Source organism: Leopardus geoffroyi, chromosome X (genome assembly GCF_018350155.1).
Source record: "Leopardus geoffroyi isolate Oge1 chromosome X, O.geoffroyi_Oge1_pat1.0, whole genome shotgun sequence".
Taxonomy (NCBI): domain Eukaryota; kingdom Metazoa; phylum Chordata; class Mammalia; order Carnivora; family Felidae; genus Leopardus; species Leopardus geoffroyi.
In genome coordinates this window covers 127,691,635-127,707,173 of record NC_059343.1, presented here as the reverse complement: position 1 = coordinate 127,707,173, position 15,539 = coordinate 127,691,635, and the positions used below count along the sequence as shown (strand labels likewise).

At 53.1% G+C, this 15,539-nt stretch overlaps 2 protein-coding genes and 1 long non-coding RNA gene across 3 annotated transcripts; 2 read left to right on the top strand and 1 right to left on the bottom strand.

Moving 5' to 3' along the window:
• Positions 1–166: 166 nt before the first annotated feature.
• LOC123594027 lies at positions 167–1,429 on the bottom strand. The gene is made up of 3 exons (XR_006710646.1): positions 1,213–1,429; positions 693–798; positions 167–316 (listed from the first exon to the last, which is right to left on the bottom strand). It is a non-coding gene; the product is annotated as an uncharacterized LOC123594027 (long non-coding RNA).
• A 586-nt stretch (positions 1,430–2,015) lies between these two features.
• On the top strand, positions 2,016–3,549 carry LOC123594019 (EKC/KEOPS complex subunit LAGE3-like). The gene is made up of 3 exons (XM_045470577.1): positions 2,016–2,546; positions 2,860–2,988; positions 3,260–3,549. The coding sequence occupies exons 1-3, from the start codon at positions 2,302–2,304 to the stop codon at positions 3,396–3,398; spliced, it is 513 nt and encodes a 170-aa protein (XP_045326533.1). The 5' UTR covers positions 2,016–2,301; the 3' UTR covers positions 3,399–3,549.
• A 936-nt stretch (positions 3,550–4,485) lies between these two features.
• LOC123594009 (sodium- and chloride-dependent creatine transporter 1-like) lies at positions 4,486–6,728 on the top strand. Its single transcript, XM_045470562.1, has 7 exons — positions 4,486–4,583; positions 4,672–4,796; positions 5,399–5,511; positions 5,639–5,776; positions 5,853–5,955; positions 6,051–6,151; positions 6,240–6,728. The coding sequence occupies exons 2-7, from the start codon at positions 4,751–4,753 to the stop codon at positions 6,540–6,542; spliced, it is 804 nt and encodes a 267-aa protein (XP_045326518.1). The 5' UTR covers positions 4,486–4,583; positions 4,672–4,750; the 3' UTR covers positions 6,543–6,728.
• The last annotated feature ends 8,811 nt before the right edge of the window (positions 6,729–15,539 follow it).

The following is a 15,539-nucleotide window of genomic DNA, read 5'->3' as shown; positions in this document are numbered from 1 at the left end:
CGCAGGCGCCAGCCGGGCGGGCGCACGTGCGAGCAGCCCGCTGACCGCCGCCCGCCCGGGTCCCGGGCATCAGCGACAGCCAGCTGAACTTGCCTGTGTCGGGCAACCCCGCCCCAGTTTCCCTCTCTTCCTCACTCGCTACTTCCTCACTCTCTGCTTGGCGGCCAGCCTGGGGGGACCCGGCCCGTGGCCCTCCCTTGCCTACCTGTCCTGCTCTGCTGAGGGTGGGACGGAGGCAGAGGTCTTCGCGGTCACCTCGCTGTCGCCTCTGTCTCCGGCCGGCCCAGTCCACTCCGTCCTGCCCAGGACCCTGCCTCTGTGCAGAGAACCACAGGAGGCATGGGACCTGCCTCCAGGCCGATGTCCTGCTCCCCACCCGGGGAAGGTCCTGCCTCCGCCCTCCCTCTCTACAGCTGACCTGTCCTTGCGGGGGCGGCCGATGGCCAGCTGAGCACCCCGCTTCCTTCGGGAGGAGCCCAGGCTCTGAGGAGTAGAAGGGGGGGCTGCAGGCTGGCCTCCCGCTTGACCTCGGAGCGGACCGTACCACAGTGGGGGGAGTGTGGCCCGCCTGCCCCCCTGCTGAGGCTGGGGGCCCCTAAGTGGGGAGGCGGGGCCGCAGGGCCCCTTCTGAGCAGGTCCCCCCCCCCCCACCGTCCCCCCCCCCCACCCCAGATCGTGTACTTCACGGCTACCTTCCCCTGCGTGGTCCTCGTCGTGCTGTTGGTGCGGGGAGTGCTGCTGCCCGGCGCCCTGGATGGCATCATCTGCTCTCTCAAGCCTGACTTGTGGAAGCACTCACTGGGTCGTGAGTGCCGGCACCACGTGGGGCGTAGAGATCACGCACACAAGGATGTCAAAGAATTGAAAACACTAAAGGTCATGTAAAGTCATTCTGAACCTTTTGGGGGAGAAATACACAAAAAAGAAGTGGGGACCACCCTCAGTCCCACCACACAGAGATACGAGGTGTTTACACGTCAGGCTACCGTTGCAGGATTTCCGCGCACGTATACAGCAGCTTGGTAAGTTGGGATTTTAGTGATTTCCCTTTTGCACTGTGGTTTTTCCTATGCGACCGCATCCCTGTTCTCCGTGGCCACTGACTACTTTAGCTCCAGTCGCCATCCCTTCCCTCCTTGCCTCCTACTGGCAGGCTTGCCCCCCGACGGGAGCCGCTTCGTGACCTTCCCAGACCGCCGGTCTGACCCGCACCTGTGCTCAGTCGCCCCCTCCAAAGGCCGCTTTGGTGTGTCCACCTGTACCGGGGAAGGGGACGGGGTGCGGGGCCGTGTCCGTCTGGGCCGTGGCCCATCTCCCTCCACGAACCGCTGCGAGGTCGTGGAGCCCCACGTGCTGGGGACACTGAGCCCAAGGAAGAGGCAGGGCCCTCTGGACAACAGGCCGTGGTGCCTGGCGGCCTCCCACGAGGTCTGGGGAGGGGCTAGGGGTGTGGGGAGGGGGTGGAGCTGAGGTAGGACTGGTTTGCGTGGGTGCAGTGGGGTCACACGTCACAGCGCCTGGCGACGATTGGTGAGGGAGCAGCCGCTGGAGAGGCGGCCGAGGGCGGGGTCTCTGGGAGCCCAGGGCAGAGCTGGCTTCGGGGCACGGGCGCGGGAAGCAGTCCCGGCCCGGGGAGGAACACAGGGGGTCTGTTTGCTCTGGCGCTCCTGGGAGCCCCCTTGCTTTGGATGCTTGGGGGCGGAGCCTTAGGAGGGAGCCCTCGTTGGCTAGGAGGACAAGGGTTGGCGGGGGGGGGGGGGGGGGGAGTCTCTAGGGGCTCCTGGCAGAGCTGGCTGGGCGGGAACCAGTCAGGCGCCCAAGGGAATGGCCGGGAGGTGGGGGTGGGGAAATGTTGGCCTCGGCGCTCCCGGGAGGCCGGGGTGACTTGCGTGGGCTTTATGAGGAAGCGCTCATAGTCTAGGTAAGCCAGGGGGTCTCCCAGGGCCCAAGGGCGGAACGGCCCGGCTGGGCGGGCACCGGCCGCGGGCCTGGCGGCCTCCCTAGGAACCCTAGGAACCCTAGGAGCCCGTTGGCGCAGGCGCCTGGGGGTGGCGTCGAGCTGTGATAGGCGGGGCTTCCGCAGCCAGGGCCCGAGAGAGCCTGGGACGGCGTCGCTTTGGCGGGAACCGGCCACGCGCCCGGCAGCCTCCCGGCGGCCCGTTTGCGCGTGCGCGGGGAGGGCGGGGTCGGCGCGCGGGGCGGAGCTTCGGGAAGGAGCCGAAGCGCCTCAACCGCCAGCCGACTGGGCGAGCGGCAGGACCTGTGTTCGGGGGACTGGACCTGAGGCGGAGCCTGACGACCATGGAGGCGGCAGACGCAGCCGCAGGCTGCGAGGCGGGCGGCGCCGACAACGCCCGGGACGGCCAGGGGGGCCAGGAGGGCCAGGAGGGCCAGGGAGGCGGCCTCGGCCATGGCCTCGGAGGCGCGGACGCGGAGGCCGCGGTCGCTGGCGAGGCTCCGCGTGTCCCGCGACCACCTCACGCCCCGGGGCCAGGCGGAGATGCCCTCTCCACGGCCGGAAGGCCGGAAACCCGAATACACACTTTGTATCCTAGCCGAGGGGACAGCGGGGCATGGGCAGGGGGCGGAAAGGGAGAGGAGCTGTGGTAACCTGAGGTGCGCGGGGCAAGGATCTGAGAGCAGGGTGGTCCCGGGGTGGCTGGAGAGAGGTGGGGGAGGAGGAAGGAAGGAGAGCAGGGGGGAAACGGGTTCCCGGGGGCGGTGGGCGGACATGGGCCTGGTCACGGGGTGGCCGCGAGCCATTAGGGTCGGGAGTGGGTGGCCTCGTCAGGGTGGCCTGAGAAGGGGGCTCGGGCCCTAAGTGAGTCGTGGTGGTACCTTAACCGAATCTGCACCCAGCGCCCTCGGCGTGGCTTTCCCGTCCCAGTTGGAGGCGGAGATCGCCTGTGCGTCTTTCGCCCCATATCGGGAACTGTGTGGATGCCTTGTGGAGCAGCAGCTCACTGTGTTCGGCAGCGTCCTGGCCATGTTAGTTCTGGAAGGGCCGGGGTCGGGGTGGCTGCAGGTGGCGGGCCCAGTCTCCATGGGGGGTCGGGGGGGGGGGCGCTCTCTGCTGGATCGTCGAGGGCTAGGTGCGGGCCAGGGCCCGCAGGCTCTAACAGCTGCACCTGCGGGTAGGGGGGTCGCTCCTGGGGGCGGGGAAGGGTGCAAGGGATGGGTACCTGGGCGGGGAGGGGAGCTGAGCGAGGAAGGGGAGGATCCACCACCTCCGACTGGATTGCCTTTTCTCCCCTCTCAGCCGCTGGAGAGCCGAAAACCCTTTCCTCCTCCGAATTTCCATCATCAACTTTCTTGACCAGCTTTGCGTGGTGATTCGGACCATGCAGCGCTTCCTGTTCCCGGTTCCCGCTAAGCCTGCGCTGGCGAGAGGGGGCTAAGGTCTAGCCTCGTGTCCCCGTCTGGGCGGTCCGTCCTTCCTAGGGCAGTGATTCCTGCACTAGCTGCCCCCTGAGGTGGGGGGCCTGCCTGGTCTTGTGAGGGCAATGAGGGCCCGAGCCCTTGGGCACTCATGGTCCCCTTGTGTTGTTTGCCATTTAAATGTTTGCTACTGCAAAAAAAAAAAAATAAATAAATAAAATAAAAATAAAAAATAAATAAATAAATAAATAAATAAATAAATAAATAAATGTTTGCTACTGCAGAAAATAAAACTGAGCTTTGCTATTCCCTGTTCCTTGTCAGTTGTGGCACCCCCGGATAGTCTTCCCTTTGTCCTCCGGTGGGGGCGGGGGGGCGGGGCGGCTCCTGGGATGTCGACGTGCAAGTCGCGGAAGGTGGTAGAAGGCAGTTTGGGAACTGGCAGGACCCACGTGCGTCCTGTCCTTCGGTATCAAGGACTCTCACCATGTGGGAATATGCCCATCGTTTGCACGTTTCGCATGACTCCTGATGATGTCTTTCATCTAATGTGAACTTTTTATCCAAGCTCTTCAAGTATCACAGAAACCTCTTGAAACTCTTGTTGACACCCAAGGAACACCATTTTTCTTTATTTTTAATTTATTGAAACATTTTAGTTTTAAGTAATCTTTACATCCATTGTGGGGCTCGAACTCACACCCTCGAGATCGAGAGTCGCTTACTCCGCCGACTGAGTCTGCTGCTTGACCTCAGAGCGGACCCTACCACAGGGGGGGTATTGTGGCCAGCCTGCCCCCCTGCTGAGGCTGGGAGCCCCTAAGTGGGGAGGCGGGGGCCGCAGGGCCCCTTCTGAGCAGCGCCCCCACCCCCACCCCAGATCGTGTACTTCACGGCTACATTCCCCTACGTGGTCCTCGTCGTGCTGTTGGTGCGGGGAGTGCTGCTGCCCGGCGCCCTGGATGGCATCATCTACTATCTCAAGCCTGACTGGTCGAAGCTGGGGTCCCCTCAGGTGAGGGGGCGGTGGGCTGGACGGGACGAGGGGCGGGCCAGGCCGGCAGGGCCCCTCACCTCCTCCCCGCCCCGGTCTATCTCCAGGTGTGGATAGATGCCGGGACCCAGATTTTCTTTTCTTACGCCATCGGCCTGGGCGCCCTCACGGCGCTGGGCAGCTACAACCGCTTCAACAACAACTGCTACAAGTAGGTGCCGCAGGCCGCCCCCCGCCCCTGCCGCGCGTCCGCGGGCAGCAGGCGGCCTCACCAGTCCCCGCGGCCCCTCTGCCCCCAGGGACGCCATCATCCTGGCCCTCATCAACAGCGGGACCAGCTTTTTCGCTGGCTTCGTGGTCTTCTCCATCCTGGGCTTCATGGCCGCAGAGCAGGGCGTGCACATCTCCAAGGTGGCGGAATCAGGTGAGGACCCCGACCCCTCCGCCCGGCCTTCCGTGCTAACAGACCCCATCCGCGAACACACGTGCACACAGACGTTCTGGGAAACGAGAGACAGATTCACTTCGCTTGTCCCGTCACTCGGGGCCGAGGGAGGCCTGGCCGAGCAGCTGCGAGGCACAGCTGTTCCCGTCGGCCCCGAGCCGGAGCCTCGCGGGCCGGGCCACGGGGGGCCTCGAGCTCTCGTCCGTCCGTCCGTCCGTCCGTGCATCCCTCCCCGGGGCCCTGGGCTGAGCCCCTCACATTCAGCCGAGTGTTGCAGAGGGAGAGGAGGGGCTTTCCGGGGTGAACGGTGACCGGTGACCACAAGGGCAGCCGGCCGGCAAGACCCGGAGCCTGAGCCAGACACCCCGCTCTCGCGGGCTCAGGCCGCCCCCCCCCCCGCCCCCGGCAACACCTTGACTCAAGGGGAAAGGCCCCCAGCCACCGCACGCCCCGGCGTCATGCCTCAGTTTGGAAGCTCAGCGAAGGGGAGAAGGGGAGGGCGGCGGGCAGTGACGAGGCCGGACGGAACGGAACGCGGGCGCGGGACACAGGTGTCGAGACCCTGCCGCTTCCCCCTTCAGGGCCCGGCCTGGCCTTCATCGCCTACCCCCGGGCCGTCACGCTGATGCCTGTGGCCCCCCTCTGGGCTGCCCTGTTTTTCTTCATGCTGTTGCTGCTCGGCCTGGACAGCCAGGTTTGCGGGGGGGCGGGGGGGGGGCGGGGACAGGACGGAGGGTGCCGGGAGGGTGGGGGAGGCCCCGGGGCGAGGGGGGACGGCTGGCAGGTGGCCGCAGGGGCGTGGCCTGAGCGCCCGGCCACAGTTTGTAGGTGTGGAAGGCTTCATCACTGGCCTGCTCGACCTCCTCCCGGCCTCCTACTACTTCCGTTTCCAAAGGGAGATCTCCGTGGCCCTCTGCTGCGCCCTCTGCTTTGTCATCGACCTCTCCATGGTGACTGATGTGAGTGGGGGCGGGGTGGGGGCCGCCCCAGGCCTCCCGCTGCCTGCCACCTTCCCTGACCCGGCTCCGTCCCCAGGGCGGGATGTACGTCTTCCAGCTGTTTGACTACTACTCGGCCAGCGGCACGACCCTGCTGTGGCAGGCCTTCTGGGAGTGCGTGGTGGTCGCCTGGGTGTACGGTAGGTCCACCGGGCCCCGGGGCGAGCTGGGGGTGCGGGCCGGAGCAGGGGTGGTGGGGTGTCCGGCTCCAGCCCTCCCGCCTCGCTCGCCCCAGGAGCCGACCGCTTCATGGACGACGTCGCCTGCATGATCGGGTACCGCCCTTGCCCCTGGATGAAATGGTGCTGGTCCTTCTTCACCCCGCTGGTCTGCATGGTAAGGGCCGGGGGAGGCCCGAGCCGGGGGAGGGGTGCCGAGGGCCCGCCGCTGGCTGAGCGCGCGGCGGGGGGGTTCTCACCCGCAGGGCATCTTTATCTTCAACGTGGTGTACTACAAGCCGCTCGTCTACAACAACACCTACGTGTACCCGTGGTGGGGCGAGGCCATGGGCTGGGGCTTCGCGCTCTCCTCCATGCTGTGTGTGCCCCTCCACCTCCTGGGCTGCCTCCTCAGGGCCAAGGGGACCGTGGCTGAGGTCAGTCCCCTGCACCCCCTCTTCCCTGCACGACTCCCTCCTTCCCTCCCTCCCTCCCTCCCTCCCTCTCACCCACCGGATCAAGGCGTTTCCTCCCAAGTGCCCCTTCTCCCACCCACTACTAGGATGTAGCATCACGCTAGGAGTCTCTGGGCCAGAAGTCTCTGGGCCGGCCCACAGGGGGGGTGGATGGAAGGAACACTGAGCCTCCAGGTCCCGAGGTCACGGCAGGGGGAGGAGAGAGAGGTCTGTCCCTAGCCCCTGCCCCGTTTCCCTAGGACAGAGTGTGGGGTGTGGTCAGTGCCTGTGGGAGGGGCCCCGGACCCCCACCCGTGGCAGGTGGTGGGAAAACTCCAAACTCTTGCGCAGCCGACTTCAGTCCTGAGGGGACACGCCCAGGTGGCAGCCAGCTGCCCCTTGCCTGTGTCGGGCATCCCTGCCCCAGTTTCTCTTCTATCAGGGTACAGAGACACCTGTAAGAACACTCGTGCAGGGAAAGGTGGCTCACTAGAGGAAGGTTGGATAAGAGGACGTGGAGTCAAGCTGCAGAATCCAGCACAGATCTTCCCCATGGCTACTTGGCACCAAAAACACTCGTCTCGTAAGACGTCATAGTAGCTCACGCTTCCTGTGTTCCAGGCTCTCTCTCAAGTGCTTTGTATACGTCAACCCGGTATGTCAGTTTTCCTGCAAGCATGATAGCAGCCACGGTCTCCTCCTGCCGTGTTGCCACTGTCCTTCAAAACGTGAGCGCATGCTCTCTCTCCACGGCTGCAGAGACTCGAAGCCTGTCCATCTCTGGATGGTGCTAATTGCATCTTTACTCCATCCGTAAAATCGTGTGGATAGCCTGTAATCCGTGGGCTAAATTATTAAGTTCACCTCCACCAATTTCGCTGCAATAAAATAGTAGAGGGAACGTGGGGCAAGGAGGAAATTAGCTAATCCAAATGAAAAGATGGGTAAAGTGACAAAGAAATCAAACAGGCCTAAGGGTTACAGTCCTCACTTCTACATTAGACGTGAGGCTCGCATTGGCACTTTTCATTTCTTTTATCTGCCGTCCTTTCCCTCCCCGTTCCCTTTGCCCTCGGCCAACATCCCAGCTCATGAGGATGGGGTGACCCAAGCCTTCTTTCCCAAGGGGGCTGAGCCCTTGCTGGGCCATAAGGACTCACTGCCATCTTCCGCTGAATTTTACCTTCCCACATAGCGGTACCAGGAGATGCCCCCGCCCCCCAAATTCTGTGGGCCTCCGGCACACTTCTCCCCAACCCCAATGTAGGGCAGCGGCTCTCTCTCCTCTGGATCACCAGGATACCTCTCCCCAGCCAATGCAATAACCCCTCCGGCTTGTTGGTGCAAGAGCACAAGGAGCCCCAAATGGCCAGGGAAATGCTGCAAAGTCAGTTTAGTGCAGCCTTTTTGTGGAGACCGTGACGGTGAAGGAGACTTTGGTATGTCCAGGGACAGCATTGCCGGCAAAACCATGTCAGCAGGGAGGGCAGGTACGTATGTAGACAGACTATTCCCGGAAGGAAAACTTGTTGCCCCCTGCATGAGGGAGGGGGTCCGATGTAGTCAACATTTCAGCAGATCGCCTGGGTGATCTCTCTCAAGAATGACACCATATATGGGCCTCTGTTTTTGGTAGATGGGGCATGGAGCAGTAATAATACCCAGATCAGTCTTGCCGAGGTGAAGGCCATGTCGTTCAGCCCGTGAATAACGGCCATTTCTGTCCCCGTGGCCCCTTTTATCATGAGCCCACTGAGTCGGAATCGGGGCAACGGGGGGAGGGAGTGCCCGGTTGGCTCAGTCGGTTAAGCGGCCATCTCTTGATTTCAGCTCGGGTCATGATCTCGCAGTGCGGTTCGTGGGTCCAAGCTGCACGTCGGGCTCTGTGCTCACTGCATGGAGGCGGCTTCAGATCCTCTGTCTCCCTCTTTCTGACCCTCTCCCGCTCGCACACTCTGTCTCTCAAAAATAAATAAGCGTTAAAAAAGAGAACCGGGGTCCCTGGGGAAAGAGGCTGACTGCCATGCACGGAAGGGGTCGTCTTATCTACCTGATTACCAAAAGCCCCCTCTGTACTGGGTACACCTTGGTGAACATGCACAAGGAATGAATGTTTCCTCACGATGTGGACCCATTCTTGGAAGTCCATTCATATACTTCTTCCCCGGCCTGCCTTGCTATCAATCCTCCATCAAATGCTTCCAGGTCTGAAACACACCCCCTGGAAGGGACAGGGCTGAGGTACAATGGCGGCCAGCTGGGAGCGTTGTGGGGGTGGTACAACGGCTTTCTGACAATCAGTTATTCACCTTCGTCGTTAAACAAGTCATCCTTTCCCTACTGATCTTCAACATCAACTTCACTATGTAATTATTGCCCATATGTGTTGGAGACATTTTCTAGACTTTCTCTCAAGTCCATTGTTGTGTCTGAATATGCCCATACCTGCACCACACTCCCCTTTGAAAAGAATATGACAGGGGAACCTGGGTGGTTCGATGAGTTAAGCGTCTGACTTGGTTCCGGCTCAGGTCGTGATCTCACGGTTCGTGAGATCGAGCCCTGAGTTGGGCTCTGCGCTGACAGTACAGAGCCTGCTTAGGATTCTCTCTCCCTCTCTCTGCCTCTCCTCTGCTCACTCGCTCTCTCGCTCTCTCTCTCTCTCTCAAAATAAATAAGACTTAAAAAAAGAAAAAGAATATTTACAGAAAAAAATTCATGAATGTCAATTGTAGGATTGTAACAGAACAATGTTTACTTTATTGAGCCTACATCAAACGCACCTGAACCAGAGCTCCTGCCATCCCAAGACCAACAAGAACCTCCTGTACCTTTCCAGGCCAGTCAGTGTCACCCCCTACCCCCCCCCACACACACACACACACTGTGCCAGGCAAGCTTAGTAACTGCTTAAAATGCCACAAAAGGACGAGACTATGTAAAGGCACATAGAGTAGGGTGTTGCGTATACAAGAAGAGCATAAACATTAAAAGCAAATCCTCTGGTGTCTTGAATTTCCTTTTTTTTTTTTTTTACTTTAAAAGTTATGAGATTGGTAATGGGGGGTTAACTGCCTTAGAGACAAAAAAAATCGCTATTAAAACCAACCTTTTCAACAAAATAACCATTCTTGCCATCCTTGACTCCTTGTCATTTCCTTTATCATCTTCGTCTTCTTTCTGTTCCTCTTTTTCTCACTTTTTCAGCCTTTACAGCCCCATTTCCTTTTCTTACCTCAGGTCTCTGTTAGCCACATACCCCAGAATATCCATTCTGTATTTTTCTCCATCTGAACAACCTTATCATCTACTCATTTCTCCCCGTTTCTTTGTGGCATCTCCCGTGGAAAGGGCGGGATATTCCCCTTGAGTAGAATGCGATGCTCAGAACAAAATAAGGAAATGGACAAAGGGCTCCTGGATGAATTTAGATCCTTAGGTTGTTTTCTATTTAGGGGGAAATGAGCTGTGTCTGCCTCTGCCATGTCTTGCCCTTCGCAGAGCGTTGGAGTAGGAGGCGCAAGCATATAGATGAAGCTTCTGATGCTCCTCCCAGCACCATGTGGACTCTCGGTTTTATTCCTTTGGTCTATATGTGTCCCCATATGCCAATACCACACTGCTTTGATTGCCGTTGCTTTGTAATACGTTTTGGAATCAGCAAGTGTGTGTCCTCCCATTTTATTCCTTTTTTTCAAAATTGTTTTGATTCATCGTGTCCCTTTGCAATTCCACATGAATGCAAAGATCGACATTTCTCTTTCTGAGAAAGAAAGAAAGAAAGCCGTTGCAATTTTTATAGGTACTGCCTTGCATCTTTAGATCACTTTGGGTAGTACTGCCATCTGCCAAGACCATTCAGTGGGGAAAGAGTAGTCTCTTCAACAAGTGGTGCTGGGACAACTGGGTATCCACATGTAAAAGAATGAAGTTGGACCCCTGCCAGACACCATATGCAAAAATTGACTCAAAATGAATCAACAACTTAAATGGGATGTCTGTCATTTATTTAGGCCTTCTTTAATTTCTTTCAGCAATGTTTTATAGTTTTCACGTATGATCCTTACTTACCCTTTCTTGGTTAAGTTTATTTCTAAGTATTTTATCCCTTTTGATACTATTGTCAGGGGAATTATTTTCCTATTTTCATCTTCAGATTGTTCATTGCTGGTGTACCGAAAAACAACTGATCTCTGCGTGTTGGTCTTGTAACCTGAAACTTTCCATAATTCATTTATTAGCTCTAGCAGTTTTTTGTGTATTCCTTGAGGTTTTCTATATATAAGATCGTGCCCTCTGCAAATAGAGATAGTTTTACTTTTTTGATGCCTTTTATCTCTTTTTCTTGCCTGACTGCTCTGGATGGAACTTGTAGTACAACGTTGAAAATCACTGTTGAAAGTCGGCATCCTTTCTTGTACCTGATCTTAGAGTAAAAGCTTTCAGTCTTTCACCACTGAGTATGATGTTAGCTGTGGGTTTTTCATAAATCCCCTTTATCATGTCTTGGAAGTTCCCTTATATTCTTAGGGTTTTTTTTGGTTTTTTTTTGTTTTTTTGTTTTTTTTTTTTTTGTAAATGTCTTCATTATGAAACGTTGTTAGATTTTGTCAAAAACTTTGTCTACAGCAATTAAGATGATTGGGATTTTTTCCCCTTTGTTTTATTGATTCCCTGGTAGATTTCACATGTGGAACCACCCTTGCATTCCTAGAACAAATCTTACTCGGTGATTCTGTCTGTGTAATTCTTTTAATATGTTGCCGGATTCAGTTTGCTAGTATTGTGCTGAGGGTTTTTGCATCTGTGTTCATAAGGGATATTGACTTGTAGTTTGTTTGTTTGTTTGTTTGTTTGTTTCGTGGTGTCTCTACTTAGCTTTGGTATCAGGGTAATGTCAGCCTCATAGAATGAGTTAAGAGCCGTTCCCTCCTCTTCTGTTTTTTGAGTTTGAGGAGGATCAATGTTCATTATTCTTTAAGTGTTTGGTAGAATTCTCCAGTGAGGCTACCTGGTCACGTATTTTTATTTGATGGGTATTTTTTTTATTATTGGTTCAATCTCTTATTATAGGTCTGTTCATATTATCTTACCCACATTTCCATGAGGTTTGCTCCTTCACTTCTTTCAAGTCTTTGCTCAAGTGTCTACTCCTCAACAAGGATGTTCCTGGCTACTGTCACTAAAATGAACCCCCACCCCTATCTCCTGTCTCTCTTCCATGCTCCTTTTCCCTTAGTAATCATTGCCATCTAACATACTATTTATTCACCGTATGTATTGTCTGCTGCTTTTGCAGGACTGTAACCTCCATGAGGCGGAAATTTCTGCCTGGATTGTTCACCACTGCAGGCCTAGTGCTTAGCAATAGTGGACATTCGGTTAATATTTGTGGAATAAATGCATGAATAAATCAGGATAGCTGGAGCTCAGTGAGAGAACAGTTCCTAGATGAGAAAGAGGTGGGCCACAGTAATGAATATGGATTTTAGCTTCAAGTGCAATGGAAGGCATAGGAAGGCATCAAGAAAGGCAGTAAAATTATCTAATTTATGTTTTAAGATCAATCTGGAAACTGTATTTGAGGGGGACTGTGGTGAATTCAGAAACCAGTAACTTTAGTGTCAATAGCTTTCAGGAGAGAGATGATGATGGCTTGAACTAGTATTTCAGCAGTGGAAAAGGGGAAAAGTTGATGAATTCAAGAAATGCTTTGAATGTAAGTGAGACAGAGCTGGTAAACGGATTAGATTTGGGGGGGATAGGTAGGTGACAATGATCACCGTTAGAGTAAAGCCATCTTAGATCTTCTAGACAAGACCAGCCACCAGCTGAGTATCACCAACTTACCAGTGTTGATATCACAAAGAACAGAATTGATCACGTGAGACCTGCCCAAATTTCTGTCCCAAAATATTATAAAATATAATACAATGATTATTGTTTTAAGCCAGAATAATTTCTGGTAGGTTATTATAGAGATAAGATAATCAAAACAACACTCTCGCTAAGAGTAATTAGAAAAGCTGATAAATTATAAAATCATAGTTTTAAAGGTATGGAACTACGAAGCAATAAGGATTGAAGGAGCTAAAATTTCAGAGAAGGGAGTACTATATACTGAATATTTGTGTCCCCACAGATTTCATATGTTGAAACCTAATTCCCAGTGTGATGATATTTGGAGGTGAGGCCTTTGGGAGGTCACCTACTGCCCTTATAAAAGAGATCCTACAGAGCTCCCTCACCCCTTCTGCTATGTAAGGATACAGCAAGAAGATAGCCCTCTGTGAACCCAGAAGCAGGCTCTCACCAGATACCAAATCTACCAGCATCTTGATCTTGGATTTCCAGCTTTCAGAACTATAAGAAATAAGTGTCTGTTATTATAAATGTCCTAGACTGTGGCATTTTGTTATAGCAGCCTGAATGGACTAAGACAAAATGTAGTACTGGAAGTGCTGCTGTAACAAATATCTCAAAATATGGAAGCAGCTTTCAAACTGGGTAATGGGTAGAGGCTGGAAGAGCTTTGAAGTGCATACTAGGAGAAGCCTTTATTGCCATTATTAACACACCATTAAGGACAATTCTGGTAAGAGCTCAGAAAGAACAGAGACCTGGAAAGAAAGCCACAATCTTCTTGGAGAAGATCTAACTCCTCATGAAGAGGATATTGGTAGAATATGGGTAATGAAGGTCATTCTGATGTGGTCTCAGACAGAAAGAAGGAACAAGTTAATGGACACTGGAGAAAAGGCTATCCTTGTTATAAAGTGGCAGAGAACTTGGCTGAACTGTGTTTTTGTCCTAGTGTTTTGTGGAAGACAGAATTTATGAACAGTGAAATTGGATACTTAGCCGAAGAAATTTCTAAGCAAAGTGTTGAAGGTGCAGCTTGGCCCCTCCTGATTGCTTATAGTAAAATTTGAGAAGATAGAAGTGATTTAAAGACAGAATTATTCAGCAAAAAGGAAACATAACTTAAAGATTTGGAAAATCTTCAGCCTATCCATATTACAAAAATGACAACACTAAGAATGTGGCTAAGGGACCATTTGATGGGGAGGTTAGTATAGGTTAGTTATCTTAACAGAAGCCAGGCACCATTCTTCAAGACAATGGAATAATGGCCTCAAAGGTGATTCAGAAATCATCAGGGCTGACACTCCCATCACAAGCCCAGAGTGCATGGGGGATTGGGTGGGAGGGGCATGTCTGCCTGCACCTAGGTTTTAAAAGACAGGTTAACAGGCACATGAAAAGATGCTCAATGTCGCTCCTTATCAGGGAAATACAAATCAAAACCACACTCAGGTATCACCTCACGCCAGTCAGAGTGGCCAAAATGAACAAATCAGGAGACTATAGATGCTGGCGAGGATGTGGAGAAACGGGAACCCTCTTGCACTGTTGGTGGGAATGCAAATTGGTGCAGCCGCTCTGGAAAGCAGTGTGGAGGTTCCTCAGAAAATTAAAAATAGACCTACCCTATGACCCAGCAATAGCACTGCTAAGAATTTATCCAAGGGATACAGGAGTACTGATGCATAGGGGCACTTGTACCCCAATGTTCATAGCAGCACTCTCAACAATAGCCAAATTATGGAAAGAGCCTAAATGTCCATCAACTGATGAATGGATAAAGAAATTGTGGTTTATATACACAATGGAATACTACGTGGCAATGAGAAAAAATGAAATATGGCCTTTTGTAGCAACGTGGATGGAACTGGAGAGTGTGATGCTAAGTGAAATAAGCCATACAGAGAAAGACAAATACCATATGGTTTCACTCTTATATGGATCCTGAGAAACGTAACAGGAACCCATGGGGGAGGGGGAGGAAAAAAGAAAAAAAAAAAAAAAAGAGGTTAGAGTGGGAGAGAGCCAAAGCATAAGAGACTGTTAAAAACTGAGGACAAACTGAGGGTTGATGGGGGGTGGGAGGGAGGAGAGGGTGGGTGATGGGTATTGAGGAGGGCACCTTTTGGGATGAGCACTGGGTGTTTTATGGAAACCAATTTGACAATAAATTTCAAATATTATAAATAAATAAATAAATAAATAAATAAATAAATAAATAAATAAAAATAAAAGACAGGTTACCCAGCACAGCCTCAGGCATACAACCCCAGCCCAGGAGAGCTTCAGGGCCCCAGCAGAGAGAAGCTGCAGCACCATCCCACCAAGCCTTGTGGTGACATTGCCACCAAGTGGGCCTGGAAGACAGAGCAACAAGCCAAAGAAGATTATTCTTTTTTTAATATAATTTATTGTCAAGTTAGCTAACATACAGTGTATACAATGTGCTCTGGGCTTCAGGAGTAGATTCCCATGATTCATCACTTACATACAACACCCAGTGCTCATACCAGCAAGTGCCCTCTTCAATGCCCACCACCCATTTTCCCCTCCCCCCAACAACTCCTTCCATCAACCTTCACTTTGTTCTCTGAATTTAAGAGTCTCTTATGTAGAGAACCCAGAAATGGACCCACAAATGTATGGCCAAATGATCTTTGACAAAGCAGGAAGAATATCAATGGAATAAAGAGTCTCTTCAGCAAGTGGTGCTGGGAAAACTGGGCAGCAACATGCAGAAGAATGAACCTGGACCACTTTCATACACCATACACAAAAATAAACTCAAAATGGATGAAAGACCTCAATGTAAGACAGGAAGCCATCAAAATCCTCAAGCAGAAAGCAGGCAAAAACCTCTTTGATCTTGGCTGCAGCAACTTCTTACTCAACACGTCTCTGGAAGCAAGGGAAACAAAAGCAAAAATGAACTACTGGGACCTCATCAAAATAAAAAGCTTCTGCACAGTGAAGGAAACAATCAGCAAAACTAAAAGGCAACCTATGGAATGGGAGAAGATATTTGCAAACGACATATCAGGTAAAGGGTTAGTATCCAAAATCTATAAAAAACTTACCAAACTCAACACCCAAAAAACAAATAATCCAGTGAAGAAATGAGCAAAAGACATGAATAGACACTTCTCCAAAGAAGACATCCAGATGGCCAACCAACACATGAAAAAATGCTCAACATCACTCATCATCAGGGAGATACACATCAAAACCACAATGAGATACCACCTG